This window comes from Tupaia chinensis, unplaced genomic scaffold (genome assembly GCF_000334495.1).
Source record: "Tupaia chinensis unplaced genomic scaffold, TupChi_1.0 Scaffold000309_1, whole genome shotgun sequence".
In the NCBI taxonomy this organism is placed as follows: Eukaryota; Metazoa; Chordata; class Mammalia; order Scandentia; family Tupaiidae; genus Tupaia; species Tupaia belangeri.
In genome coordinates this window covers 1,323,973-1,348,583 of record NW_006159800.1, presented here as the reverse complement: position 1 = coordinate 1,348,583, position 24,611 = coordinate 1,323,973, and the positions used below count along the sequence as shown (strand labels likewise).

At 40.5% G+C, this 24,611-nt stretch overlaps 1 protein-coding gene across 1 annotated transcript in view; it reads left to right on the top strand.

Moving 5' to 3' along the window:
• Positions 1 to 24,611, top strand: part of CNTNAP5 (contactin associated protein family member 5) — a 561,684-nt gene that overhangs the window by 473,431 nt on the left and 63,642 nt on the right. Inside the window, exons 17-18 of the mRNA XM_027772830.1 lie at positions 9,220 to 9,350; positions 20,709 to 20,796. Coding sequence (XP_027628631.1) covers positions 9,220 to 9,350; positions 20,709 to 20,796 — 219 coding nt within the window. The remainder of the gene's footprint in view (positions 1 to 9,219; positions 9,351 to 20,708; positions 20,797 to 24,611) is intronic.

Genomic DNA, 24,611 nt, shown 5'->3' with positions numbered 1-24,611 from the left:
CTGTACACCTTTATAGCATACAAAATGGATTTTCTCATCATTAATACATTGTTTATTAGTCCAGTCAAAGATATTATCACATAGGTCCAGCAGGTGGTGTAGTGGTTAAGGCACTGGACTCTCATGTGGCCAACTACTTGGAAGTTATAATGTTATAATGTTTGAGTCCTGGACTCAGCAGATTGAAACTCACACCAGGCAGGTGTACATGTGTGCCTCAAATCCTGAGAGGACAATGGAGGAGAAGGGTTTGTTGCCTGGCCAGTTTCTGGGGGGTGATTTCTTGCTTTCTGTCTCTCTATCTCTCTGTCTCTTGGGCAAGTGTACACCCTATAGCAAAAATCTCTCAAGAGAAAAGATGTTACCATATACATATCATCACCAGATTATTTTCCATTTTTGTGTTTGTTAAATGGCTTTGCTTCTTTTATTTTTTTTTCTTCTGCCATGATTCACTCCCTCATCTCACTGTCCATCCACCTAATGTTCTTAAAATGCCACTTTAGGTAGATCAATTCAGCCACATATATGTTGAAAGCTTCTTGGCAGGACCAAGTTCAAACTGATTGGCATTCTAGAATAAACCTTTCCAGTGTGGCTCCTCTATTTATCATTCTTCCAAGTTCCCATTCAAAGTAATAGTTTCCCCATTTTTTAAAATGAGGAGACTGGTTGCTTAGATACTTGTTAAGGTTCTCAGCAGCTCTACTGGTCTACCATTCTACTGCTTCAGGCATTGCTCGGATTATGTCTCTACAGCTGCATAGTGTATCTTCAATTCTACATTTCTCCGATATACCCCTTTCTCTGAAAAACGAATTGCCTCAACCCTCATAATTATTTATTGGTTTTGAATTTATAGCACATGTACTTCATACTGATTATCTAACCATCTTTGTTTCCCTCTGCCCATCCATCCATTTCTCTATTTGTCTGCTCCATCCATATTTTTCGGTGGTACCACATGCATTAGGCATAGTGTAGTAGAGAGAGGACATACTCTACACTTTCAAGTTCCTCTCTCTAAGGTAGGAATATTGTTATATTTTCACATGTGAACCTTTAAAAATAAAGTTTATTTATCTCTTCTTTAAGGGGTAAAACACTACCTCAAACAGTTGATCTACCCCTAGGTTCAGCCAGCGTTGGTTGTGGACACATGTGTGCACCTGGCATGTACTGTTGGCTCCAGGGCATGAACCAGGGACATTCCCACATGAGTCCAGTTACATTACCACTACATCATCATCTGACACCTTGTGCAACTTTTTTACTTCTTTGAATTTCCATTTTCTAATCTGAGTACTTGATTAAAAATAATCTTTACCACCAGTCTAAGTGCTTGATACATGGTAGATACGGCAAGCATGACTGTTGCTCTTGTTCCCTTAAACTTGATTATAAACTCCTTAATGACACAGCTATGGTGTTATGACAATTTATTTAGTACCTTTCACACAGCAGGTACTGAACAAATGTTAGTTTATAATTTTGGTGAAGCAGTGATAACATTCTTCAGAGTGTCTATTTTATTCAACAAATGTGTTTTGGAGATTTAAGATAACAGGCCCTATGCTATTCTCTGTAGATGCAAAGATGAATAGCAACTATTCCTCCTAGGGGAGCTTAAATTCAAAAGAAGGAGAAGAACAAAAGTCATGATAAATTGAGCTTTGTATTAAAAGTATGCACTGTGGGAACAGCCCCATGGCCTAGTGGTTAAAGGAGTCAGATTCCATATTGTCAATTATATGGTTCTAATTCCAGCTCCAGTGGCTTGAAAAACATGCTTAGCATGTATATGCACTTATCCTAGATCCCAACAGAATGAAGAAATAGATGAGACCATGCCCCACTGGGTAGTGTGCTCTTCCTTTGTCTCTCCCTCTGTCTCTGGTGAGTGCATATGCCCTCCATCAAAATAAATAAATAAATAAATAAATAAATAAATAAATAAATAATAAAACATTTTGAAACAAGGTCCTTGGCTAGCCATTGTTGAATATTAGTGTAATTTTAAAAATTAGTCTGATCTCTCACAAGGTGAGAATGGTTTCTTTCTAATCTGAAGCAATTACATCTACTTAGGCATGCATAGGAAGTTGAATATTGATCAACTTAAGATAAGCCTGTCAGATCTGACCTCTATACACTTGGAATGTGGGGTCCCCAGGGGTAAGCCTGCAAGGAGAGGCTGTCATCTGGACATTGACTCATGAGACTCAGATGAGTTATACAAGAAGACTTTGCACAGGGAAGATGTTAGAGCAAATCCCAGTAAACTAAGCTATTTCTTTGAAGGGGTAATTGTTATCCACTGTGCTTCTGGAAGATCAAGGAATTCTGTTAACTAAAAGATGCTTTCGGATGAGGTGATAGGGAAGGGGACAATGGTGTAGGAGGCTCTCTCTGGCTCCCTATGACCAGTTCAACTAAAAAAACTCCATGCTTTTTTGTTCTTGTACTAGCTTTCACTGTAGACCTCATGTTAATAAAACATTCCAATTTGAAACAAATTTGAATGCCACTGGACTAGGTGTGTAAGATATATCCGGATACATGGAAAAGAGATAAAACCTTTAACACTGATAAGAAGCAGAAGATTCAACCCAGTTGGTGGTAGCCCAAATCTGAATGACGTTCCTGAGACATCATAGCATCAGATGCTGGTAGGATGGGGGCTAAAATAGAGCCAGTACTACTCTGGTTCAGATGGGGCCAGGAGGAATTATCAAGATCCTTTGGCAAGGCAACCTTGGGATTTTCCAGATAGGTGTACACAGAATACCAGGTCAATAAACAACAAGTGAAACAGCTTCTAAGAACAATTGACCTCTGGACTTACTGAAAATCAGCACCACCTAGAAGTATACTATTCCAGAGAAGTTACCACTTTAGATGTAAAACAATTCTTTTCTGGGGGGAGAGATTTTTGCTATAGGGCACATATGCTCGCCCGAAAGACAGAGAGACAGAGAGACAGAAAGTGGGGAATCACCCTCCAGGGGGGATGGCCACACAGCAATTCCTTCTCCTCCATTCTCCTCTCCGGATCTTGGGCACGCACGCACATGTGCCCAGCATGAGTTTAAGCCACCGGGTCTGGGACTTGAATTGCACTCAACCACATGGGAGTCTAGTGACAGAGCAATTACGCTAACTTCTGGTTCCTGGATGTAAAACAATTCTTAAGTTCCACTGAATTATATTGATCTTCCCTGCTTTCTGTCCTCTGTTCTGCTTTTTTTCCTTCCTTCCTTCTGAATTTACTGTGTACTTACCATAGGGAAGTCACTGAGAATCCAAAGATGCATAAGATGTGTCCTGGAACCTAAGAATTCTGCAGATTAGTGAGGAGGATGAACCAGCAAATGGAAAGCACAGTACAGTGCATGTTGCATCAGGATCACAAGGTCTGTGGGAGCACAGGAGGGCTCCTCAGAGAACCCAGGGAGGATGAAGTAACCTTATACTGAATTCTGAAGACTGACTGGGAAGAAATTTAATGGGAAATATGTATGCCTAACCAAGAGGTGTGGTTTTGCCCAGAAATTGACAAGGAAGTGTATCAGGATATGGTGCCTTCCTCTTTGAAGAAGATTCCTTATCATTGTGTTTACGTATTTTAAAAACAATATATAAAGAATTTCTACTTTAAAAAAAAGTGACATTGATAATATCTGTTGTATTATTTCTAAAAATAATGCCAGTAATTTTGCCTGAAAAAATATGTATCTATATTGATATAGATATCGATCTGTATCTCTACATAGATATCTATTTATCAATATATACACATAAATGGATATCTATTTAGACAGATAAAACTATAGGTCTATATAGATATATCTATAGATAGACTGATATATAGATATATAGATAGCCATATCTATACACATATAGATATATATGTCTATCGATATACCTATCTATACACACACACACACACACACACACACACACACACACACACTCAGATATATATATATAGAGAGAGAGGGAGGGAGAGAGAGAAAGAAAGAGAGATATATTTATCTATAGATATATAGAGATAGACAGATAGATTTTTTTTAAGAGAGATTTTTGCTATAGGGCATGTGTGCTGGCCAGAAAGACAGAAGGAGACAGAAAGCAAGAAATCACCCCCCCGGGTGATGTCCATGCTGCAATCACTTCCCCCCCATTCTTCTCTCAAGATCTTGGGCATGCATGCACCCAGGTCCAGCATGAGTTTTATGCCTCCAATCTGGGACTTGAACTGTGGTTTACTATGTCAGATCAAGTGATGTAACCATTATGCCATCTGCTGGTCCCTAAAGATATTTTTTAAAAAGCAAAAAGTTATAACATGGGTGCTCCAATATTTATAGAACAGGTACTTACCGGTGACAAGTGAATATTTCATTATAAAATGTATATTTTAGAAAATATATTTGGAAAAGAGGTCATGGGGCCGGCAGGTGGCATGGTCATTAAAGGTGCTGGACTCCCACATGGCAGACTGCGGTTTGAATCCCGAACCTGGCAGTTTGCTTTCTCACTTTCTCTCTCTCTCTCTCTCTCTATTTCTCTCTCTCTCTCTCACTAGATTACTAAATTCCTCTCTGGTCAAATTAAAATAAGTAAATAAATAATGCTAAATAAAATAATTATTTAAAAAAAAGAAAAGAGGTTATCAGGCTCATTATTAATTTTATTTTTATACAAACACACACACACACTTACACTCACACATATATATTAAGATTTTTGCCAGACAGAGACAGTGAGAGGGAAAGTGAAAAATCACCCACAAGGGGTGATGGCTGTGCCACAATGCCTTCTCCTGGGATTTTGGGCAGGCACACACATGCACCCACGATGATTATCAAGCTGCCAATTCCATGACTTGAACTGTGGTTGATCATGTGGGAGTCCAGTGCCTTAACCACTATGCCACCTACTGGCTCCTAGTTTTATTATTAATGTTCTCCTTGAGAACATCCATCCCTATGGATTTGCACACGCAGACTGATCTGTGCCTTTTAAAACGTAGTAGTGTTAAGATATGAGGGGACAGGGCCAGCAGGGGGCATATGGTTAAGGTGCTGGATTCTCACATGGCTGACCATGATTTGAGTCACAGACCAGAGGCTTGAAACTCACTCCAGATAGGTGTGTCTGAATGCCCACAATCCCAAGAGGAGGATGAAGGGATTGTGACATGGTCGTTCACCCTGGGAAAGTGATTTCTTACTTTCTGTCTGTCTAGTGAGGGGTCTTCATAAAAAATGCACATTTTGGAAAAAACATAAATTTCAAAACCTTTTCACACTAAAGCATACTTTAATTCCATTTTTTCAACCAAACTATTTGAAGTTCTTTATATATTACCAGAGAAAATAATTGAGACTAAATGGGTGAGAAATGCATTATAGTGTGTTAGAGAAATCATAGCACTTTCCTGGGCAGGTTGGTCGCCTTTTTGGTTTACTAGATTTCTAGACAGACCTCCCCTCTGTGAGTGCACTGTCTATGTGACTACAGACTTGTAATCCTTACTGTTGTGTGGAGCTTTATGGAAAGGAATAGGGATAAGAAACTTGAGGGAGGAAATGAAAGTTCACAGAGGAAGCAAACATGCAAGTCAGGGGAGGGCCTGAGGGCAGGGGAATAATAGCTCTGGGCACCCCAGTCCTGTAGCTATAAGCAGAAGTAGCAACACCTCATGAGAGGCTGAGGCCTGCTGCATCGCTGGAGTGCAGAGCTGGGCAGGTGGAAATGCCTCTGAGCTTCCTCTCCAAGTAGCTGATTCTGGAGAGGGCAATTAATGAGCCTCCAGCCTGGACCCAGTCCCTTCTTCATATAATCCCGATGCTTCCTCAAGGACTGGAAGTCAGCCTTTCACAGTGTCAGCCCTAGTTTGGAAAGTTGTGTGTTGAGTTTTCTCCTTCTAGGAGGCATATGAAAATGAGTTGAGATTTCACTATATCTCACTTTGAGAGGCATTGATTGCATTAAGACCCCAAAGAAGGTTAGAGAAATATTTGCACAGATCTAAGGAATTAGCCGAGGTGTTTTGTCATAAACTGGGGTGTTTGGGTATCTTAACAGTCTCTGTTGAAATCATTGGGAACTTACACTGAAATGGGACAGTTGTGAGGAAGGTGTTAATAAAAATGTATAAAATGGGGGTCAGCAGGTGGCATGGAATTTAAGGTGGCCGGATCTTACATTGCCAACCACACAGTTTAAATATCAGATCCAGTAGCTTGAAAACTACTGAGTGTATGTGTGTGCATGTCCAAACTCTTGAGAGGAAAATGAAAAATCTCTTGGAGTGAGAAGGGATTATGGTATAGCCACTCTCCGAGGGTTGCCTTTTCCCTCACCTCTCTTTCTCTCTTTCTCTCTCACTCTCTCTCCCAAGCAAGCACATACATCTTCTAGAAAACTGAAAAGAAAAAATATAGTTTATGGAAGTGATGTCTAAAATAGAAAATATGTAAATGATCTGTTTGTGAATATGAATTAACCAAACAATGGGGTGGTAAGAATCCAAACAGCTTTAACAAGTATGGCCCATGTATTACTATGCATGGCTCATCATTGTCACTCACTGATTTACTTTGTTGGGTTCGGTTAAATATTAAACCCCCCAGATTCTTTTTTTTTTTAAGGTTTTTGTCATAGGGGACATGTGCTCACAGGGAGAGAGACAGAGATAGTGAGAAAGAAAGTGAGAAAAGAGAGATGGCCACTAAGCAATCCTTTCTCCTCTATTCTCTTTATGGGATTTTGGACTCACATAACTGATGTAATTTTCTTTTTCTTTTCTTTCTCTTTTCTTTCTTTTTTTTTTGGGGGGGGGGTTTGCTACAGGGCACGTGCACTCACCAGAAAGACAGAGAGAGACAGAGACAGAAAGTGAGAAATTACCCTCCAACAGGATGGCCATGCTGCAATCCCTTCTCCTCTATTCTCCTCTCGGAATCTTGGGCATGTACACGAAAGCACCGGACATGAGCTAAAGCCACGGTGGCCACGACTCGAATCATAGTGGGAGTCCAATGATGTAGCCATTGTGCCATCTGCTGGTCCCTGATGTGATTTTTCAAGTTGCCAGGTCTAGGACTTAAACCATGGTCGGCCATGTAGGAGTCCAATGCCATAACCACTACATCATTTGGTGGCCCCACTCCCCTGCTTTCTTAAAAGAGCTTGCTTTCCAGTAGCCAACTAGTTCATAAGATGACCTTCCCTACCACGGGCAGGTAGGATCTGAGGCTGCATATTTATGACCCCCCACTCTTAACTACACTCTGCACTAAATACACTGCTGCAAGAGAGCAATAATTACTTTTTGAGTGCTAAATTAACACAAATAGCAATGTTTGGAAATCTGCAATGTTCAGAGAAAAGAGAAAATGAAACAAAGCAAAACAAGACAAAACAAACAAACCAACAACAACAACAACAAAAAAAACAGGGTTAGTTGTAAGGAGCATCTGCTATCAACTGACAGCATTCGTTTATAACTTCATCAACCCAAATTATCATTTTTAATTTTTTATTAGTGTTATTCAAAAAAAAGTTTTACTATAGGACAGTATACTTGCCAGAGAGAGAGAGAGAAAAATAGAAAGAATGTGAAAAAATGCCTTCCAGAGGGGATGGCTGTGTTGCAATCCCTTTTATTCTATTCTCTTCTCAGGATTTTGGATAGACATGCCCACACACTCGAGATGTTTTTCAAAGTCAAGTTTGAGACTCAAACCACACAGTTGACCATCTGGGATTCAGTTGCCTTAGTTACCATGCCACCATCTAGTCCCCATTTTTTTCCTATTCTATTTTAGAGGTTATTTTATAATATTATTTCACCTTCAGGTATTCAAAAATTCCGTGAGTAACAATTTTTTTAAATTACTAGTCTCCTAAAAAAGAAAGTACTTGAATACTTGGATGTTGATGGAGAGGATCAGTCATGAACAAGCCAGTTACTCACGAGCCTCTTATCTTCCTGGGACTGGCAGGCTGGGAAAGACAAATGGACTGAGGAAGGTCAGAGAAATTTCTTGGAGCATGAGAAACTTTGAGAGAATGGGACAGTGTCATCTTCACGTTTCTTGGCTCAGAATTGAGTGAATGTTTCTTTCTTCCTAAAGACCATCAGCTTATGACACATCTCAGAATTCCAATTATTATGTGCTCTCGTAGTTTTCCAAGGAAAGAGTTCTTGCCATTTGGTGGGCTCCAGCACCTGACCAAATGATCCCCAGAGTGGGAAGGAAGCAACGTGTACTTGGTTACTGGCCCAACACTCTTAGGGGAGAGCATTACCTGAGAGAAAGGACCTCTCAATAAATGTTCCCTGTGGCAATTTTCTCGTTTAGAATGGCTTTCAAATTTTAAAAAATTATGATATGTTTTAGAACAACCACTTTGCATCATGACCTAATATTCCATCCCTCATACACACACATATACACACATATGCATGTATATTTGGTACATGTTTATCCTTGATACTTCTCTTGGGCCTTTCATACTGTCTTTTCAGCTCTGTTCCATTCATAAGAAGTGCTTATTGAGACTCAGTAAATTGGTTTCTTTATCTGCAGTAGACAATTCAACAGCTAGGAGAAAAACACAATCTTAGCAAAACTTGAATGTTCCAATGGGACATAAAGAGCTGAAGTGAGTCACTGTGTTCTATCCATACCACACTACAAGCAGGAGCCTTATACATTGGTGGATGGTGATGACAGGACAGAGTTCTTTCTCTTCCTTAGAGCAGAAAGGAGGAAGACATGTAGGAAGAGAGTTATAGGAAGTGACAGGAACTGAAGAGAGTAGGGAAAGTCTTCTCTCTATATTATTAAAGTTTCACCATCTAATTACAAATTAAGTATTTGGTTTTGAAAAATGGCAGTTTTATTTCTGTTAACACCATACACATTGTGGTCAACTTTGTGGTTTGAGTCTCAAAGACATACACACACACACACAGACACACACACACACACACACACACTTTACTTTTGCAGCTATACTTGGAATTTTCTATGTAGACTCTGCTGATGAACATAAATAGTATAATATAAAGATTTGAATAATGAAAAAATGGAGACATAAGACCCCAGAAAATAGCAATGATTACTAAAAGACAATCTGATCACATCTTTGAGTTTTGTGGGTATTATTTTTACTTATAACTTCTAATATTTTTCTTTCAAGGAAGCTTGCAAGTTCGCTATCAGCTAAGCAAGGAAGAAATCCATGTATTCACCATTGATGTAGAGAACTTTGCCAACAGGAGGATGCACCACCTGAAGATTACCCGTGAGGGGAGAGAGCTAACCATTCAGGTACCTTACTTTCCTTCTTCCACTCAGCCAATAACCATTGGCTTCTCATTCATACTTCTGAGTTTCTGCCCGACGTCGGTGTAGAGAAAAGTGCTAGGTGTGTGTGGATCTTAATCACACTTGGATAAACTAGAAAAGTGATTCTCGAGCTGTGCTTTCTTCAGCATTGCCATCACTTTTTCCTTTAGCATTTATATCACCTAGGACTTTGTTAGAAATGCAAATTCTCGGGCCAGCCTCATGGCCTAGTGGTTAAAGATGTCATATCCCACATGACTGATCACAGTTGAAATCCTGATCTGATGGCTTGAAAAGTACACTGAGTACATATGCATGCCCAACATCCCAGCGGGATGAAAAAAATGAGGGGAAGGGATTGCAGCATGACTACACCCCATGGGGGGGTGCTTTCTTCTTCTCCATCTGTCTTTTTCTCTCTGGTGAATGCTCTCTGGAAATGAGAGAGAGAGAGAAAGAGAGAGAGGTCTGGACATGAAACCAGATCTGCTTATTCATGACCTTCTCGAGAGGGGCAGCAGGTGACTCTAAGTTGTGCTCAAGTTTGATGACCCCTGAACTAGGTGACAGTTTACTAACACACATAGGTAAAGAGGAAATCACAATAGAGTAAGATAAGAGCAGTGGAAGAATGACAACAGTCCTTACTTCCTGCAGAATATTAGGAGTAAACTGAGTCTTCAAGATGAGTAGAAGAGGCTTTCTTCCCTAAATGCTGAAGGGAAAGGAGAGTGCTCAGAAAGTGGGTCCATGTGAGCACAGACAAGCTGAAACCACAGTGCTCTGCATACAGAAGACAAGCATCAGGTAATGGCAGGTCAGCCCCTTTAAAATTATGACTTAAAGTGAGCTCTCTAATCTGCCCAGTTTTAACCCATCCATTTGTTCTCTTAGATGACCATTTTAAATTTTTTCCTTCTTCCTTACACTGCCAACAGCTGCAACCCAACCTTCACTTTTAGTGGGCGATACTGCTTTCCTCTTTCTTGTGAAAAATGTAGAATTAGGAAAAGAATACATGTACACACTCAGCAGCATAGTCCCAACTATATTCACCTGTGTGCTCGCAATCTCCCTCCTGGCGCTGAGTATGAATAGCTGATGGTTCCTGGTATAATGTGTCAGATCTGTTGGTCAGATCTCATACTCTACTTGAGAACATCATTCCAGATGTTTCCTCTCTCCTTGACTTTTCACCGTTTTTTCCAGTTCTACTGGGTGATTCTCCAAAGAATAAAACAAGCAAACATTGCATGCATTAGAAGAAAACACACACACACACACACACACACACACACACACACACCCCTCTCTGGGTTAAGACAAAAAACTTCTATCTGATTTACTCTATAAGGGAGTTTCAATAAATTCTTGGGGAAAAAATGGAATCAAAATATAAATTTTTCATGGTGCAAAAACTTGAAATCCATGCAGTTTTTCATAATACCCATAGTCCATGAGTTTCTTGAAGACCCTTAATATGCACTGTCCCATTCTCATTCATTTCATTACCCCAATTTTTGGAACTATTATTTATATGCTTGATTTCCAAATTTCCATTTTTTCCCTTAAAAACAGCAACAAGATTCTGTCTCTTTGTTGAAGCAAAATTGTACTTTTCGACAGCAATGGCTTGGTCCTGCAAAATCCAATGGCCTGGTCTCAATCTTATGCTTTCTTGCCCTCTTAGTAGCAGTGGGTTGCTTTCTGCTCTTGAGACTTGATTTGACTCTTAGGTTGAAGGATACCACTCTTGCTGGTTGATCCTTCTGTTTCTGTTAGTTCATTCTTATTTTCCTTCTTGGCTCCACTCCAAACATCTCTTCAAACTTCAGCTATAGCAGTCCAGGACTCCATATCCAGAAGTTCACATCCACATTCATTCCATGGCTCTGGTTATTCAGTGTCACCTTTATTTATTTTTCACTTTTCACCATAGGTCGCATATGCTAGCTGGAGAGAAACAGAGGGAGGGAAAGTAAAAAGTCACCCCTGGGAACCAGCAGTTAGCGTACTGGCTATGTCACTGGACTCCCACGTAGTCAACCGTGGTTCGTGTCCCGGACTCGGTGGCTTAAAACTCACACTGAGCATGTGTGTGTGCGTGCCCAAGATCCCGAGAGGAGAATGGAGGAGAAGGGATTGCAGCGTGATAATCCCCCCGGGGGGTGATTTCTCCCTTTCTGTCTCTCTGTCTCTCTCTGTCTGTCTGGCGAGCGCACGCGCCTTGTAGCGAAAACCTCTCAAAAAAAAAGAAAAAGTAAAAGTCACCCCCAAGGGAGATGGTCACACTGTAAATCACTTCTCCATTTTCCTCTTGGTATTTTAGGCATGCATGCACATGATTCTGGCATGGTTTTCAAGCCTCTTGATGTGAACTTGAACTGCAGTCTGCCAGGTGGGAGTCCAGTGCTTTAACCACTATGCTACCTGCTGGCCTCATCTATCTCACTTTTTACAGTGCTATGTATATGCTTATGAATCATTCTCAAATGATTATCTAATTTTAGTCCACTTCCTGAATCCAGGCCTTATATCCAATTGCATACTTGACACATCTGTTTGAATGTCTATTAGGCAGCTTGGATATTTAAATAAATATTTAAAACTGAATTACCAAACATTTCTCACAAACATCTTCCCAACTACCTTCCCCACAACCTTCCATTTCTCAGATTATGGCAAATCTATGGTTCTAGTTGCTCAGTCACAAAGTTGTGGTGTCTGCTTTGAGGTCTCTTCATACCTATGACATCACATTAATCAACAGCTTCTGCTTTGCCCCAACCACAACCTTTATTCTTTCCTTGTATTATTACTTTTTACAGTAGACTCTTTTCAAAAAAAACTATTCTTTATTTAATTTTATTTATTATTTTTTTTTTGAGAAGTTTTTGCATGTGTGCTCGCCAGAAAGACAGAGAGAGACAGAGAGAAAGAAAGCGAGAAATCACCACCTCAGGGGAATGGCTATACCACAATTCCTTCTCCTCTGTTCTCCTCTTGGGATCTTGGGCACACATGCACATGCACACACACATGCACTGGGCATGGGTTTAAGCCACTGGGTCCAGGACTCAAACCACAGTTGACTACATGGGAGTCCAGACACATAGCCATTACACCAACTGCTGGTTCCTATTTATTATTATTTTTGTTTCTAATTTGACAAGAGACAGACAGAGAGAGAAAAGAAAAGTGAGAAAGCAAGCTACCATACCAGGTCCAGGACTCAAACTGTGGTTTGCCATGTGGGAGTCCAGCGCCTTAACTGCCATACTATCTGCTGGCCCCTACAGTTGACTCTTAACTGGCATATTTCTGGCTCCTTTTTTTGTCCCTCGCTGCCTACTCTCAACAAGCATTCTGAATGATTCTAGTCAAAGAAGTCAGGTTGTGATACTCTTCTGGCCACATGCATCAGTGGTTTCCCTTATCATGCAGAGTAAACTCCAAAGGTCATTCAGTGGCTTAAAGAGATCTCCATAATCTGGGACTAGCAAGTGACACAGTGGTTAAATTATTAGACTCCCATCTGGCCAAACTTGGTTCAAGTCCAGGAACTGGCAGCTTGAAAATCACCCCCAGGCTCAAGTGCATGCATGTCCAAAATCTCAAGACGGGACTAGAAAAGAAGGAACTGTGTGGCCATCCCTCCCTGGGGAGTGATTTCTAACTTTGCTTCTCTCTGTCTCTGTCTCTCTAACTCTCTGGCAAGCACAAGCACCCTATGCCAAAAAATATTTTAAAAAAAGACAGAACTCGGTAATCTAATGTTCCTCCTCCCTTCCAAAAGTGAATTGTCTAGCCTCTTCCATTACAATTCCTTTTTGTAACTCCACTTCTGATATTCTGGCCTTTCTGCCAGACTCACTATTTACTTTGCCTTGAATTCTGTTTCCATATATCTATTCACTTAGTCCTTGTAATTCTTCAAGACTCAAAAAGTTCTCAGGCCATCTATGATCATCTTATTTAACAAAGCAACCTAACTCCTTGATTTCAACCCTACACTCCTATTCTCCTTACCTGCATTATTGGTTTTTCTCTCAGCACTTAGCACCACCATCTAACATACAGTTCACTTGTTTGTTAAATATTCTGTCCTGTCTCCCTCCTCTAAAGGGAACAGGGATTTATTTTTACATTACTATAGAACCCCCAATTGTCAAGCAGTATAGCTACTTAATAAATACATGTGAAATAAATCAGTGTCTTCTGTAGGTGTTAAGGTACTCTGTGGAGAAGATTGACTGATCTTGGGGAAAGGGGCAGGAAAATCACTGGATTTTAGTCAAGGGAGTGCCGTGAACAGATTTTTCACTTTTTGGGGATACCTGTGATCACTCAGTGAAAAGACATTTGGGAAAGATGAGACATAATACAGAGATCAGCAAGTCAGAGATCGTGAGAGCCTCAACTAGAACAGAGTGGGAAGTCATAAAGGAAAGTACTGGAGGGATGATACTGGCAAAACACCAACAGCTTTGGGTGGCCTTTAGGGTCTGGGATGTAGGAGATGTCAAGATTCGCTATTATGGGCCAGTCAAGGGCATGGAGATTGAGGCATCTGGATCCCCATGGCCACCTGCACTGTCTTAGTCTTGGACCTAGAGGCTTGAGAAACACTCTGGGTGAGTGTGTATGCATACCCCAAATCCAGAAAGAAGAGAAAGATGGAAGAGAAAGGTATGCAGCATGTTGTGGTATGACCATCCCCTATGGGGCTGACTTTTTCACTCTCTTTCTTTCTCTGTGTTTCTCTAGTAAGCACACATGCCTTCTGGAAAATACATATACCAAAGATTGGTTATTCATTATCTCAGTTGAATAGAAGTTCAGGAATAATTATCAAATATGTAGCATAAGTAACAATTCCCCAGTGATCTGAACTTAATGGGCTTACCCAAAGTATTACTCCTGAAATAAATGGGGAAAATCCACCTGACCATATTGGGATTGGGGCTAAACAAAGGATAAAAAGAATGGGGAAAGTGACTCCTTATTTGAGAATGTTTGGGAGCATTCTGGGGGACATTTGTACACATGACTCCTTTCTCTTCACTCTTTATACTGCCTATCATCTTTTTCACAAGTGGAAGATACACATAGAACAACAAGAGAGCAATAAGAGCTATTTCCTTCTCTCCTCCATCTAAAGAGTTTCCACTGATCAAATCCTAGTCAATGATAAGCACATATTGGCTGAAAACGTGCTATTTCCAAAATGCCAAAGGGAACAGGACCAACTGGAGTCAGGTCTAGTTAAATCAGTTTCTTAACACAGTAATGCAATCAATTTGCTTCTTTAATGCTCCCACCCCTCTCCCAATGCAGACCATTTCCTCTTCCCACCCTTGAAAAAGCTGCTCAATGTAATATAAAAGTCCAGGCTGATACTGCATCTTCAGTCCCATCCATGAGTTCTGTGGATTAGTCTCAGGCACTTCTCAGGCTGCTGAGGAAGGAGGGCAGGGAGCTATGACCAAACTAAGCTAGCTGGTGTACAGTTCTGAAGTGTAGATTTCCCCCAGCCCCTGACCCTGAGTGGATATTTCTCTCCCCACTGCTGTTTCTCAAGACAGGAGACCTTGGGGCCTGGGACTGCAGCCAGAAGCAAGAACTCTTGGCGATGACTTAAGAATTGAAATTTGGTTAGTGTTATTAAAGTCTCAGCTGCCTCTAAAATGCCCTGGTGATGGAGGTGAACTTTAAATAAGTGCACTAATTAAGCCAGTTTAACCAAATACCAGTAGAGCACTAAGCTAGAAATAAGGCCATTTATTAAAACCAAAATAGTTAATTCCTTCCTTTCAGAGATTAAGTTTCTCAGGGTAAGGGAGGCATCCCTAAAAAGAGATAGACTTACATGTGAATTCATGCTCCATAACTTATGTTGTGTGATCTTAGACAAGTTATTCTTTTTTCTGTGCTCCAGCCTACATGTATACACATATACAAGTCTGATAACTTGAGAAGGTGACCAGGCATGCTAGATGCTGAAATTGGCAGGACTACAAGTCTAGACACCCTAAATGTTTAAAACATATTATTACTAAAGGGGAAGTGATATGATATAACGCTTGGTTCTTGGGCCCAGATCTCTAAGATTAGAGACCTATACCAAAACAAATAAAGCCACAGGTGTGAGAAAAGGAACAAAGGGATAAACTTTAGTTAATATACTCAGGAGAGGGCCATGGAAAAGTTACCAGAAGGCAACTCTACCCAGAGTGTAACGGAGTCTATTGCAGGGTCTCATCATGAATATTTAGGAAGGGAAGTCTGTCATTGTAGTTGGCTCTATTGCTGTTTGTTTGTTTGGGCTTTTGATGAGCCTACACACTTTATACCCGGCAAGAAGTCAAGTAAGGAGAAGTGCATGCATGCCTAAATATGAACATATTCCCAGGGACAATTTTGCCCATATTGGTCAAGCACCCCCAGACTAAAGGTCATACAACACCAGTCACATGACTGGGAGAGTATCTGTGTACACATTCTTATTCAAGAGAAGAAGAAAGTTATATGCTCCAGATTTCCTAGTGATGTCTTGGCAGTAAAAGTCAGACAATCTTTCATCTACTGGCGGAATCTGTCAGGGATTCTGGCTGCAATACCTGATGGTGATGAGTCAGATGATCTTTCTATTGGGGTCTGTGGGATTCCTACTCATATCTAGACAACTACCTACCATAACAGTATGCTGCTTCACTCCTTACCTCCTCACCAAATGAAGATTAAAAACAACACCAACCATAAAGTAGTCATAGGAATTCTGATCAAATAATGTATCTTCCACTAAAGACATTAATGATTGCTTAGCCTTTGTCATAGATGACAGAGTCATATAAAAGTTTAATTGTTACCCAATGCACTTGCTTAATTTCTCAGAGAGATGACTGAACACCTAATATTGGCATATAGGTTCCATCCCTCTATGCCGGGAGAGGAAGCCATTACCCAAGCCTTAGTTCTCCTTTCAGTCTTAGAAAACACTTCCTCTACAAACACTCTTTGCTAAAAAATCTTTTTTAATTTTGAGTATCACTTACTTTCTTCTTTCTTTCAGTAGTTATCTGGTTAAAATGCTAAGGAGCAGACAAGTTTTGGCAAAACAATAGGACAGAAATGACCGCTGAACTTGAACATTTAGCTCTTCTATGTGTAGTACGTTGTTACCAGACTCAAACCAAGTTCATTCACTCAGCTGTCACAAACAATTGGTAGACAGAAGCTGTGTAGGAATATAATTAATGGTAGTAAGTCCTAGGCACATGATCAGTTCTGTAATTGATGTAAGAGTGCCTTATCAGCTTGTGGGCTTTCTTGATTTGTGAGGTAATACACGTCCATTTGGGAAGGAAAATAGAAGTCTGTAAGCAGTTTTGAGGTTTTTAGGTGCCAAGCCAGGAGTGAATGTGCTCACAGCTAACAGTTTTTATCATGCAAATCATCCTAAAAATTTAAATGAAAACATTATTTGTCCTTGAAGTGGGAATTTTAGAAATCTTAAGGTCGTCATTCATAGTCAATGTTAGGTAATTACTATAACCAAAGTCTAAAGTTTCAACCCTTATTTTCAACCATTAAAATGTACGTGAATCTTGCATTTCAAGCTCCTGAAAAAGTATGTTTACTGGGGTCAGCAGGTGGCACAGTGGTTAAGGTACTGGGCTCCCATATTGTTGACTGTGGTTCAAATCATGGACCTGGCAGCTTAGACCTCACGCTGAGTATGTGTGCATGTGCTTGAGTGTCTCAAATCTTGAGAGGAGGATGAAGGAGAAGGGATTGCAGAGTGATCATCCTCCCTGCAGGTGACTTTTCACTTTCTCTCTCTCTATCTCTCCCTTTCTCTGTCTCTCTGGTGAGTACTCACACCCTATGGCAAAAATATTTAAAAAAATAAGAAAGTGACTACTTTTAGTTCAGCCATTTCTGATTTTCAGCTGGGGAATTTCTATTTTTGCCTCAAGAGAAGAAAAGAGAAACTGATGGTCGATTCCTTGTTAGAGGGCCACTGTTTGGTTTGAATTTGAACATAGGTCTACTGATGTTCCAGGAAGGGATTACAGATTGAAGTTGGCTTTATTAAGACTATGGAGAAGAGTGGGACCAGCAGTTAGCGTAATGGCTATGTCTCTGGACACCCATGTAGTTGACTGCGATTCGCGTCCCGGACCCGGTGGCTTAAAACTCACGATGGGCACGTGTGCGTGCGTGCCCAAGATCCCGAGAGGAGAATGGAGGAGAAGGGATTGCAGCAAGGCTATCCCCCCTGGGGGGTGATTTCTCACTTTCTATTTCTCCGTCTCTCTCTGTCTGGTGAGTGCATGTGCCCTCTAGCAAAAACCTCTAAAAGAAAAAAAAAAGAAGACGACTATGGAGAAGAGTGAGGGAAGTTCAATCCTCAGTTCTAAGAATCCTGCTCCTCCTGCTCTCTATTTGCAGGAAATTCCTGTTCACTTTAGCTCCCTTTGCACCTGGGCAACAAAGTACAAAGTGCTCCGCTTTGGAAGAGTTAATTCCAGAGAGATAGTAGAAGCAAGCGGATGAGAGCCCTGTATTAGGACAGAAAGAAACATCCTTTAGGGAAAGGTCTGAATCTGACATCTCAAGCACTACCCAAATATGGATGGGATCAGGGTACAAAAGAACTTATGTTGTACCTAAAGGAATGGGGACAACACAGGCATCCTGGTGTTGACAGACTGTCTTCAAAACCCTCATATAGACAGAAAAGCAACACGAGATGTTGCTCAATCAACAAAGTTAGCCAATTTGTAGGCAAGACCTTTCAGAAAACTTAAATGGGTAAGATGCAAACTGCTCTCTCAAAGACCTTGCAGGTTAGTGAGGATGAGGAGAGAGGGAGAAGGAAGAAAACAGATCATCAGAATGCAGTATCTCAAATGCAAAGTGAATTGGGGAGTCCCAAATCTGAGAGAGCTTGTCAGTAATGTTTATGGATCCCAAAAAATACACCTAGAGGCCCAGCAAGGGAAGACATGAGTTTATCATTTACATAAAGAGGATAGGATGCTCCAGTGACAGCCAAGTGGAAGAATGATCTGTGCCATCATAAGTCCAGGCCCATGTTACATATGTTAGGGTCAGAGAGTACATACCTCATCTCTAAGATCTGAACAGACTGTCTCCAAGACAGGGTTCTGGTTTTTACATACACTGTTGAAGATTACGGTAACAAGCCAGGTTATCAATTAGTGGAGTCACCAGAGTTTGTATATTTATTTAGTGCTTCTGATCTTGGGTTGTTAACATGAGAGAGAAGCACATATCTCTGGAACAACCCAGGCCACAAGTCAATTCCATGACATAAGAGAACAGTCAAGAGATGCTCATGAGGCCCAGCCAGATCAGTAGGAAAGAGAGAGGGTGTAAAGAGTCAATATATGGGGTCTACTTGTTCAAGGAGAGAGGTAGACAAAGGCACCAGGACACCTGATTTACCGAAGCCATGAAGTGAAAGCACTTAGAACAGTATTTGACACACATTTGTCATGCAAATGCCCATTGAATGAATACTACAGAAATTAAAAAAAAAAAACACAAGCTTTATCTATAAGTTGAATAAATATCTAAAGAACTATGGACAGTCAGACAGACATGAAGGGTAGTGGGTGGGTTATATGACAATGAGACACTGCCCTTGTGACGCTGTGTGGCTTTGGCCAATTTGTTGATCTCTCTGACATGAATCTCTCCGTCTTTAACAAAGGGATAATAATACCTATTCTATAGCAATCTAGGGCATAATTGATTTTTTAAAAAACATTATTTATTTTATTTAATTCCATTTGTTATTATTATTTCTTTTTAATTTGACCAGAGAAAGAAAGAGAAAGATGGACAAAATAAGGAAGCAAACCACCAGGTCTGGAACTCAAACTGTGGTTGGCCATGTGGTAATCCAACACCCTTAACCACCACACCACCTGCCCAGAATCGATTTTTAAATATATATTATTGGATTGTCAGAAAAATCATGACATATTTTTTCATTTTCGTACAATAGTATCATGGGTCATACATATCGAGTGTTTAATAGATAGCAAATGTTAATTTACTGCGATTTCATATATAGAGAGCATGTAGTCAGGTTCCACAGGTCATTGCTGGGAATGTCTGTCACGGGGGAAATGACTGCTAGGCCAGGAGGTTCCTTGAGTAGGGCCACTGTGAGCAGACAGGTGCAGGGGAAGGTCAGACAGAGAAGAGGACCAATTCTAGTCACTGATTCTAGCCTTCATTTTCTTTTCTCATAGGTGACTATAAGATAGCATGAGTCCTTGCAGGGCTAACTCAGACTGAAACCTGGAAGAAACAACCAAGGCCAAACTGGACTAAAGAAAGTGGGAGGGATGGAAAGTGCTGCCTAGGAATGAGGAAGAGGGGAATAAATAGTGGAAATGGAATTAATGGAGAGTAAAGCAAGGAGGTTTGCTAAAGGGTCATCCTAGAGATAAAGCTCTAGGCATTCCCACTGGTGGCTTTTTTTTTTTCTTTTAAGTTTTCCAGAGGGTATGCATTTACCAGAGAGAGAGAAACAGACAGAGAGAGATGTAGAGGGAAAAGCACCCCCATGGGGCATGGACATGCCACAATCCCCTTTTCTCTATCTCTCCATCCTGCTGGAATTTTGGGCGTACACACACAAGTGCCTGCAGTGTTTTCTAGCTGCTGGGGCTGGGATTGGAACTTTGAGATCAGCCATGGGATCTAGCTCCCTTCACCTCTAGGTCATGAGGCACCCTTGTGAAGTGAGGTTATCTGCTATACATGTCGTAGCAACTGCTCAGCAGCCTCTCTTCCCCAGGGTCAAACATTTTTCTAGCTGCAATTTTTGCTCAGGGAAATTGCAGGACTGAATTAGACCCAGTCAGAGTTATGGGGCACAGCGGTTAGTGGTGGCCCTAAGAACAAAAGAGAAGAAGGAGAAGAATGGAAAATGAGTGCCTGCTTCCCATTTAATGTGACTCCTGCCCAGAACACATCTGAGCAGGTTACATTTGTTTGCTTGTTTGCAGAAAGAATTTGGTGAGAAAATCTCAGTGGGAAGATAAATGCCTGTCCACAGCTATACAGAATTTCCCAGGGAGAAGACTCGTACAAAAGCCTTTATTTCACAAAGAAAGAAAGGAATATTTTATGTGCATTGTCAGATAATTAGTGAGACATTTCTAATCTCTCCTGAGAGAAAATTCCAGATAGGGGTCTGCCCTGTGAGCGTTTTCATGCCACTTTCAGATGGGAGTATATCATGCCCTTTTCCTGCAGGCCTGTGCTGATTTGCCACTTTGTTCTCTCTTCCTGCAGATGGACCAGCAACTCCGGCTCAGTTATAATTTCTCCCCAGAAGTCGAGTTCAGGACTATAAGGTCGCTAACCCTGGGCAAAGTCACAGGTCTGTTGTTTTGGTCTATACCTTTCCAGTGGTCTTTGTCAAAATAATTAAATCAAGAGAGAAAATCTATTGGGTTGTTTAGGTTTTCAGAGCTAGAGCCTTTTGGTTCCATAATAAACAAGATCTATAACCAAGTTTTCTTTTAAATAATTATATTATTTATTTATTCATTCATTTATTATGATCATTATTTTATTATTATTTTACATGAGTTTTGGAGAGAATGACAGAGAGAGAGGGAGAGTGAGAAAGCAAGTCACCAGGTCCGGGGCTCAAACAGTGGTCAGCCTGGGAATTTCAGCACCTTAACCACCATGCCCTAGAACCAAGATTTCTGATACAGAAAAATCTAAGACATGTAAGTAGGAGATATGAGGACCAACATTTATGTCTACTTCATAAAAGCTTATGAGAGGTAAATTAGCTAAGTAATTAATTCAGATGTACAAGTTTTTCTTAAATTTATTTAAGAATAATTTTACTTTTTTTTTACTTAAATTTACTTAATTTTTACTTAAATTAACAATTGAAAAAGGAATGAAACCTATAATAGTGGATTTCTTTTATACTTGAAGTTCTATGAATTTTCAGTTTATACAGTATTTATTAGGTGCTCGTAAGATTCAAATTTTTACACCATGGTGGACTGAGCAGTTTATCATGAGTAAGTGATCTTTTTTAAGTTTAATAAAGTCTTTTGTGCTTCAATCTACTTTGTCTATTATTAATATAGCTATTACTGTTTTGTCTTGTTTAGTATTTCCCTGATCTATTTTTTCTCACGCTTTCATTTCGGTCTTTCCTTTGTTTTAAGCCTTGTATATAATCTTGTGAAGAACACACAGTTCAATTTTTATTTATTTATTTATTTATTTATTTTGGAGAGTATTTTTCTGTAGGGCATGTGCACTCACCAGGAAGACATAGGGAGACAGAGAGACAGAAAGCAAGAAATCAACCCCCAGGGAGTATGGCCATGCTGCAGTCCCTTCTTCATTCTCCTCTCAGGATCTTGGGCATGCACACACACGCACCCAGTGTGAGTTTAAGCCACTGGGTCTGGGACTCGAACTGCAGTTGACTACATGGGAGTCCAGCGACATAGCCATTACACTCAGTGCTGGTCCCTCAATTTTTATTTTTATATCCAATCTGGCCTTCTTTCTTTCTTTCTTTTTTTTTTTTTGAGAGAGGTTTTTGCTATAGGGCATGTATGCTCACCAGACAGACAGAGAGACAGAGAGACAGAAAGCCAGAAATCACCCCCAGGGGGGATGGCCACACCGTAATCCCTTCTCCTCCATTCTCCTCTCAGGATCTTGGGCATGCACGCACACGCACCTGGCATGAGTTTAAGCCACTGGTTCTGGGACTCGAACCACGGTCGACTACGTGGGAGTCCAGTGACAGAGCCATTACGCTAACTGCTGGTCCCAAACCTTCTCTATTTTTCAAGTTGTCAAATGTGGTTCCTTTCTATTTTGAGTTACTCATGCAATTATACTTGTTTCTGCCTTCATATTTGCCCATTTTCTATGATTCTAGTGTATTATTTCTTTTATTTTAGGTTTTTGCTACAGGGTACCTGTGCTCACTAGAGAGAGACAGAGAGAGGCAGAGAGAGGGAAATTGAGAAATCACCCACTGGGATGATGGCCACACTGCAATCCCTTCTCCATTCTCCTTCTGGGATCTTGGACAAGCTCCCACATGTGCCAAGCATGATTTTCAAGTCACAGGGTCTGGGACTCAAACCACGGTCAGCTGTATGAAAGTCCAGCACCTTAACTACCATGCCACCTTTTGACTCCATCTATCACCTTCTTTCTTAATCTGTCATCATGTCATAGTGTAGAAAACACTAATAACTCTATTTTGTACAAATACATTTAACATACAGCCTTAGTTGTTTACAAAATTGTTGCAACATTCATGGTGTGGATGATCATTAAGTTCTTTTGGAGTGACTCCCTAAGCAGTTAGCTTATTAATGAGGAGCTATTGCCCACTATACCAGACTAGCACCTAGAAGCCACCGTGGCCCCCACGGTAAGTGTCCATTCATAAAAGCAGGAGACGGTTTCCAAGGAACAACCACAGAGTGTGCCTCATGGTACTGTGGCTTTGTTTGCCAGCAGGAAGAGCTGAAAAGCAGGACAGTAACTCTTATTTCACTGGACCTTTCAAGATTCATAAAGAGTATATAATTTCCAGAACATAATCCAGAAGCCTAGGTGCAGAAGGATCTGAAAAACATCAATTTTAATTTCCCAAATGTCTGTTTAATGTATTAATCAATAATAACTGACTTCCAGACTGAATTTTGCTAAATTTTGATTCTACCCACCCTCTTAATAATAATTATTGTTTTCTATATATATTACTTACATTCAATTATTCATATAACTACTATTCTTTTCTTATCTTTATTCTTTTCTTTATCTTGTGCTTTTCTACTTTCTGCCACATTTCATTTCCTTTTATTAAATTGAAGCTGTTCAAATATTTTTTTTTCTTTTCTTTCTGTTTTTTATTTTTTTGGTAAGGTTGTAAATGCTTTACCTAAACAAAGTATCTTTATTTCACTTGTATTCTTAAATGATAATTTTGTGGACCAGCAGATGGCATAGCAGTTCTGTTGCTGGATTCCCACATATCTGGTTGCAGTTTGAGTCCCAGCGACTTGAAACTCACGCCAGGTGTGTGTACGTGTATGCCCAAGATCTTAGGAGGAAAATGGAGGAGAAGGGATTGTGGCATGGCCATACCCCCTGGGGGATGATTTCTTATTTTCTCTCTCACCGTCTTTGTCTCTCTCTCTCTCTCCCCAGTGAGTGCATGTGCCCTAAAGCGAAAACTTAAAAAAAAAAAAAAAGTTAGGACCAGCAGATGGTGAAATGATTACATCTCTGGACTCCCACATAGTCAACTGAGGTCAAGTTCCGGACATGGCAGCTTAAACTCACACGGGGGTGCATGTGCGTGAATGCCCAAAATCCCAAGAGGCATTGTGGTCATCCCCCTTGGGGGAATGATTTCTCACTTTCTGTCTCTCTATCTCTATTTCTCCAGTGAGTGAATGTGTCCTATAGCAAAAATTTCTCTCTAAAGAAAATATGCTAGATATACGATTCACTATTGAAAGATAACTGTCTTTCAGATGTTGAGAAATTATTCAGTGTTATGATGGATCCAATTTCACCGACTCGTAAGAGCAAATGATACAAATTTCTCTCCAACTCTGCATTCAGTGACATCCAGACAGTAGCTTGAAACCTGTCACATCAAGAATGTTTACATCATGGATATGTGAATTGCCATCCCACTGAGCAGCCAGTTCAAATATAACCAACAAATCATCATACTCTTGCCTTCTGGTTTTTGGTGGTTTGTAGAATTGTATTATCTATCATCTGTCCTTTTTATAAAAGTGCTCTGATCACCTCCACCCCTACTCATAAGAATCCACAGGATACTTTTTTTCTGATCACCTCCACCCCTACTCATAAGATCCCACAAGATACTTTTATTTTAAAGAGGCATTTGTCTTAGGGTGTGTATGCTCACCAGAGAAAGAGACAGTGAGAAGGAAAGTGAGAAATCACTCCATGGGGGGAGGACCATGCTGCAACCCCTTCTCCTCCATTCTCTTCCTGAGATCTTGGTCACACACACTCACATACCTGGCATGAGTTTCAAGCCACCGGGCCTGGTATTTGAACCATGGTCAGCCATGTGGGAGTCCAGGGATGTAGTCGCTATGCCATTGCTGGCCCTGCCACAAGATACTTTTAAAGTCAGCTCTTTTTCTGTGC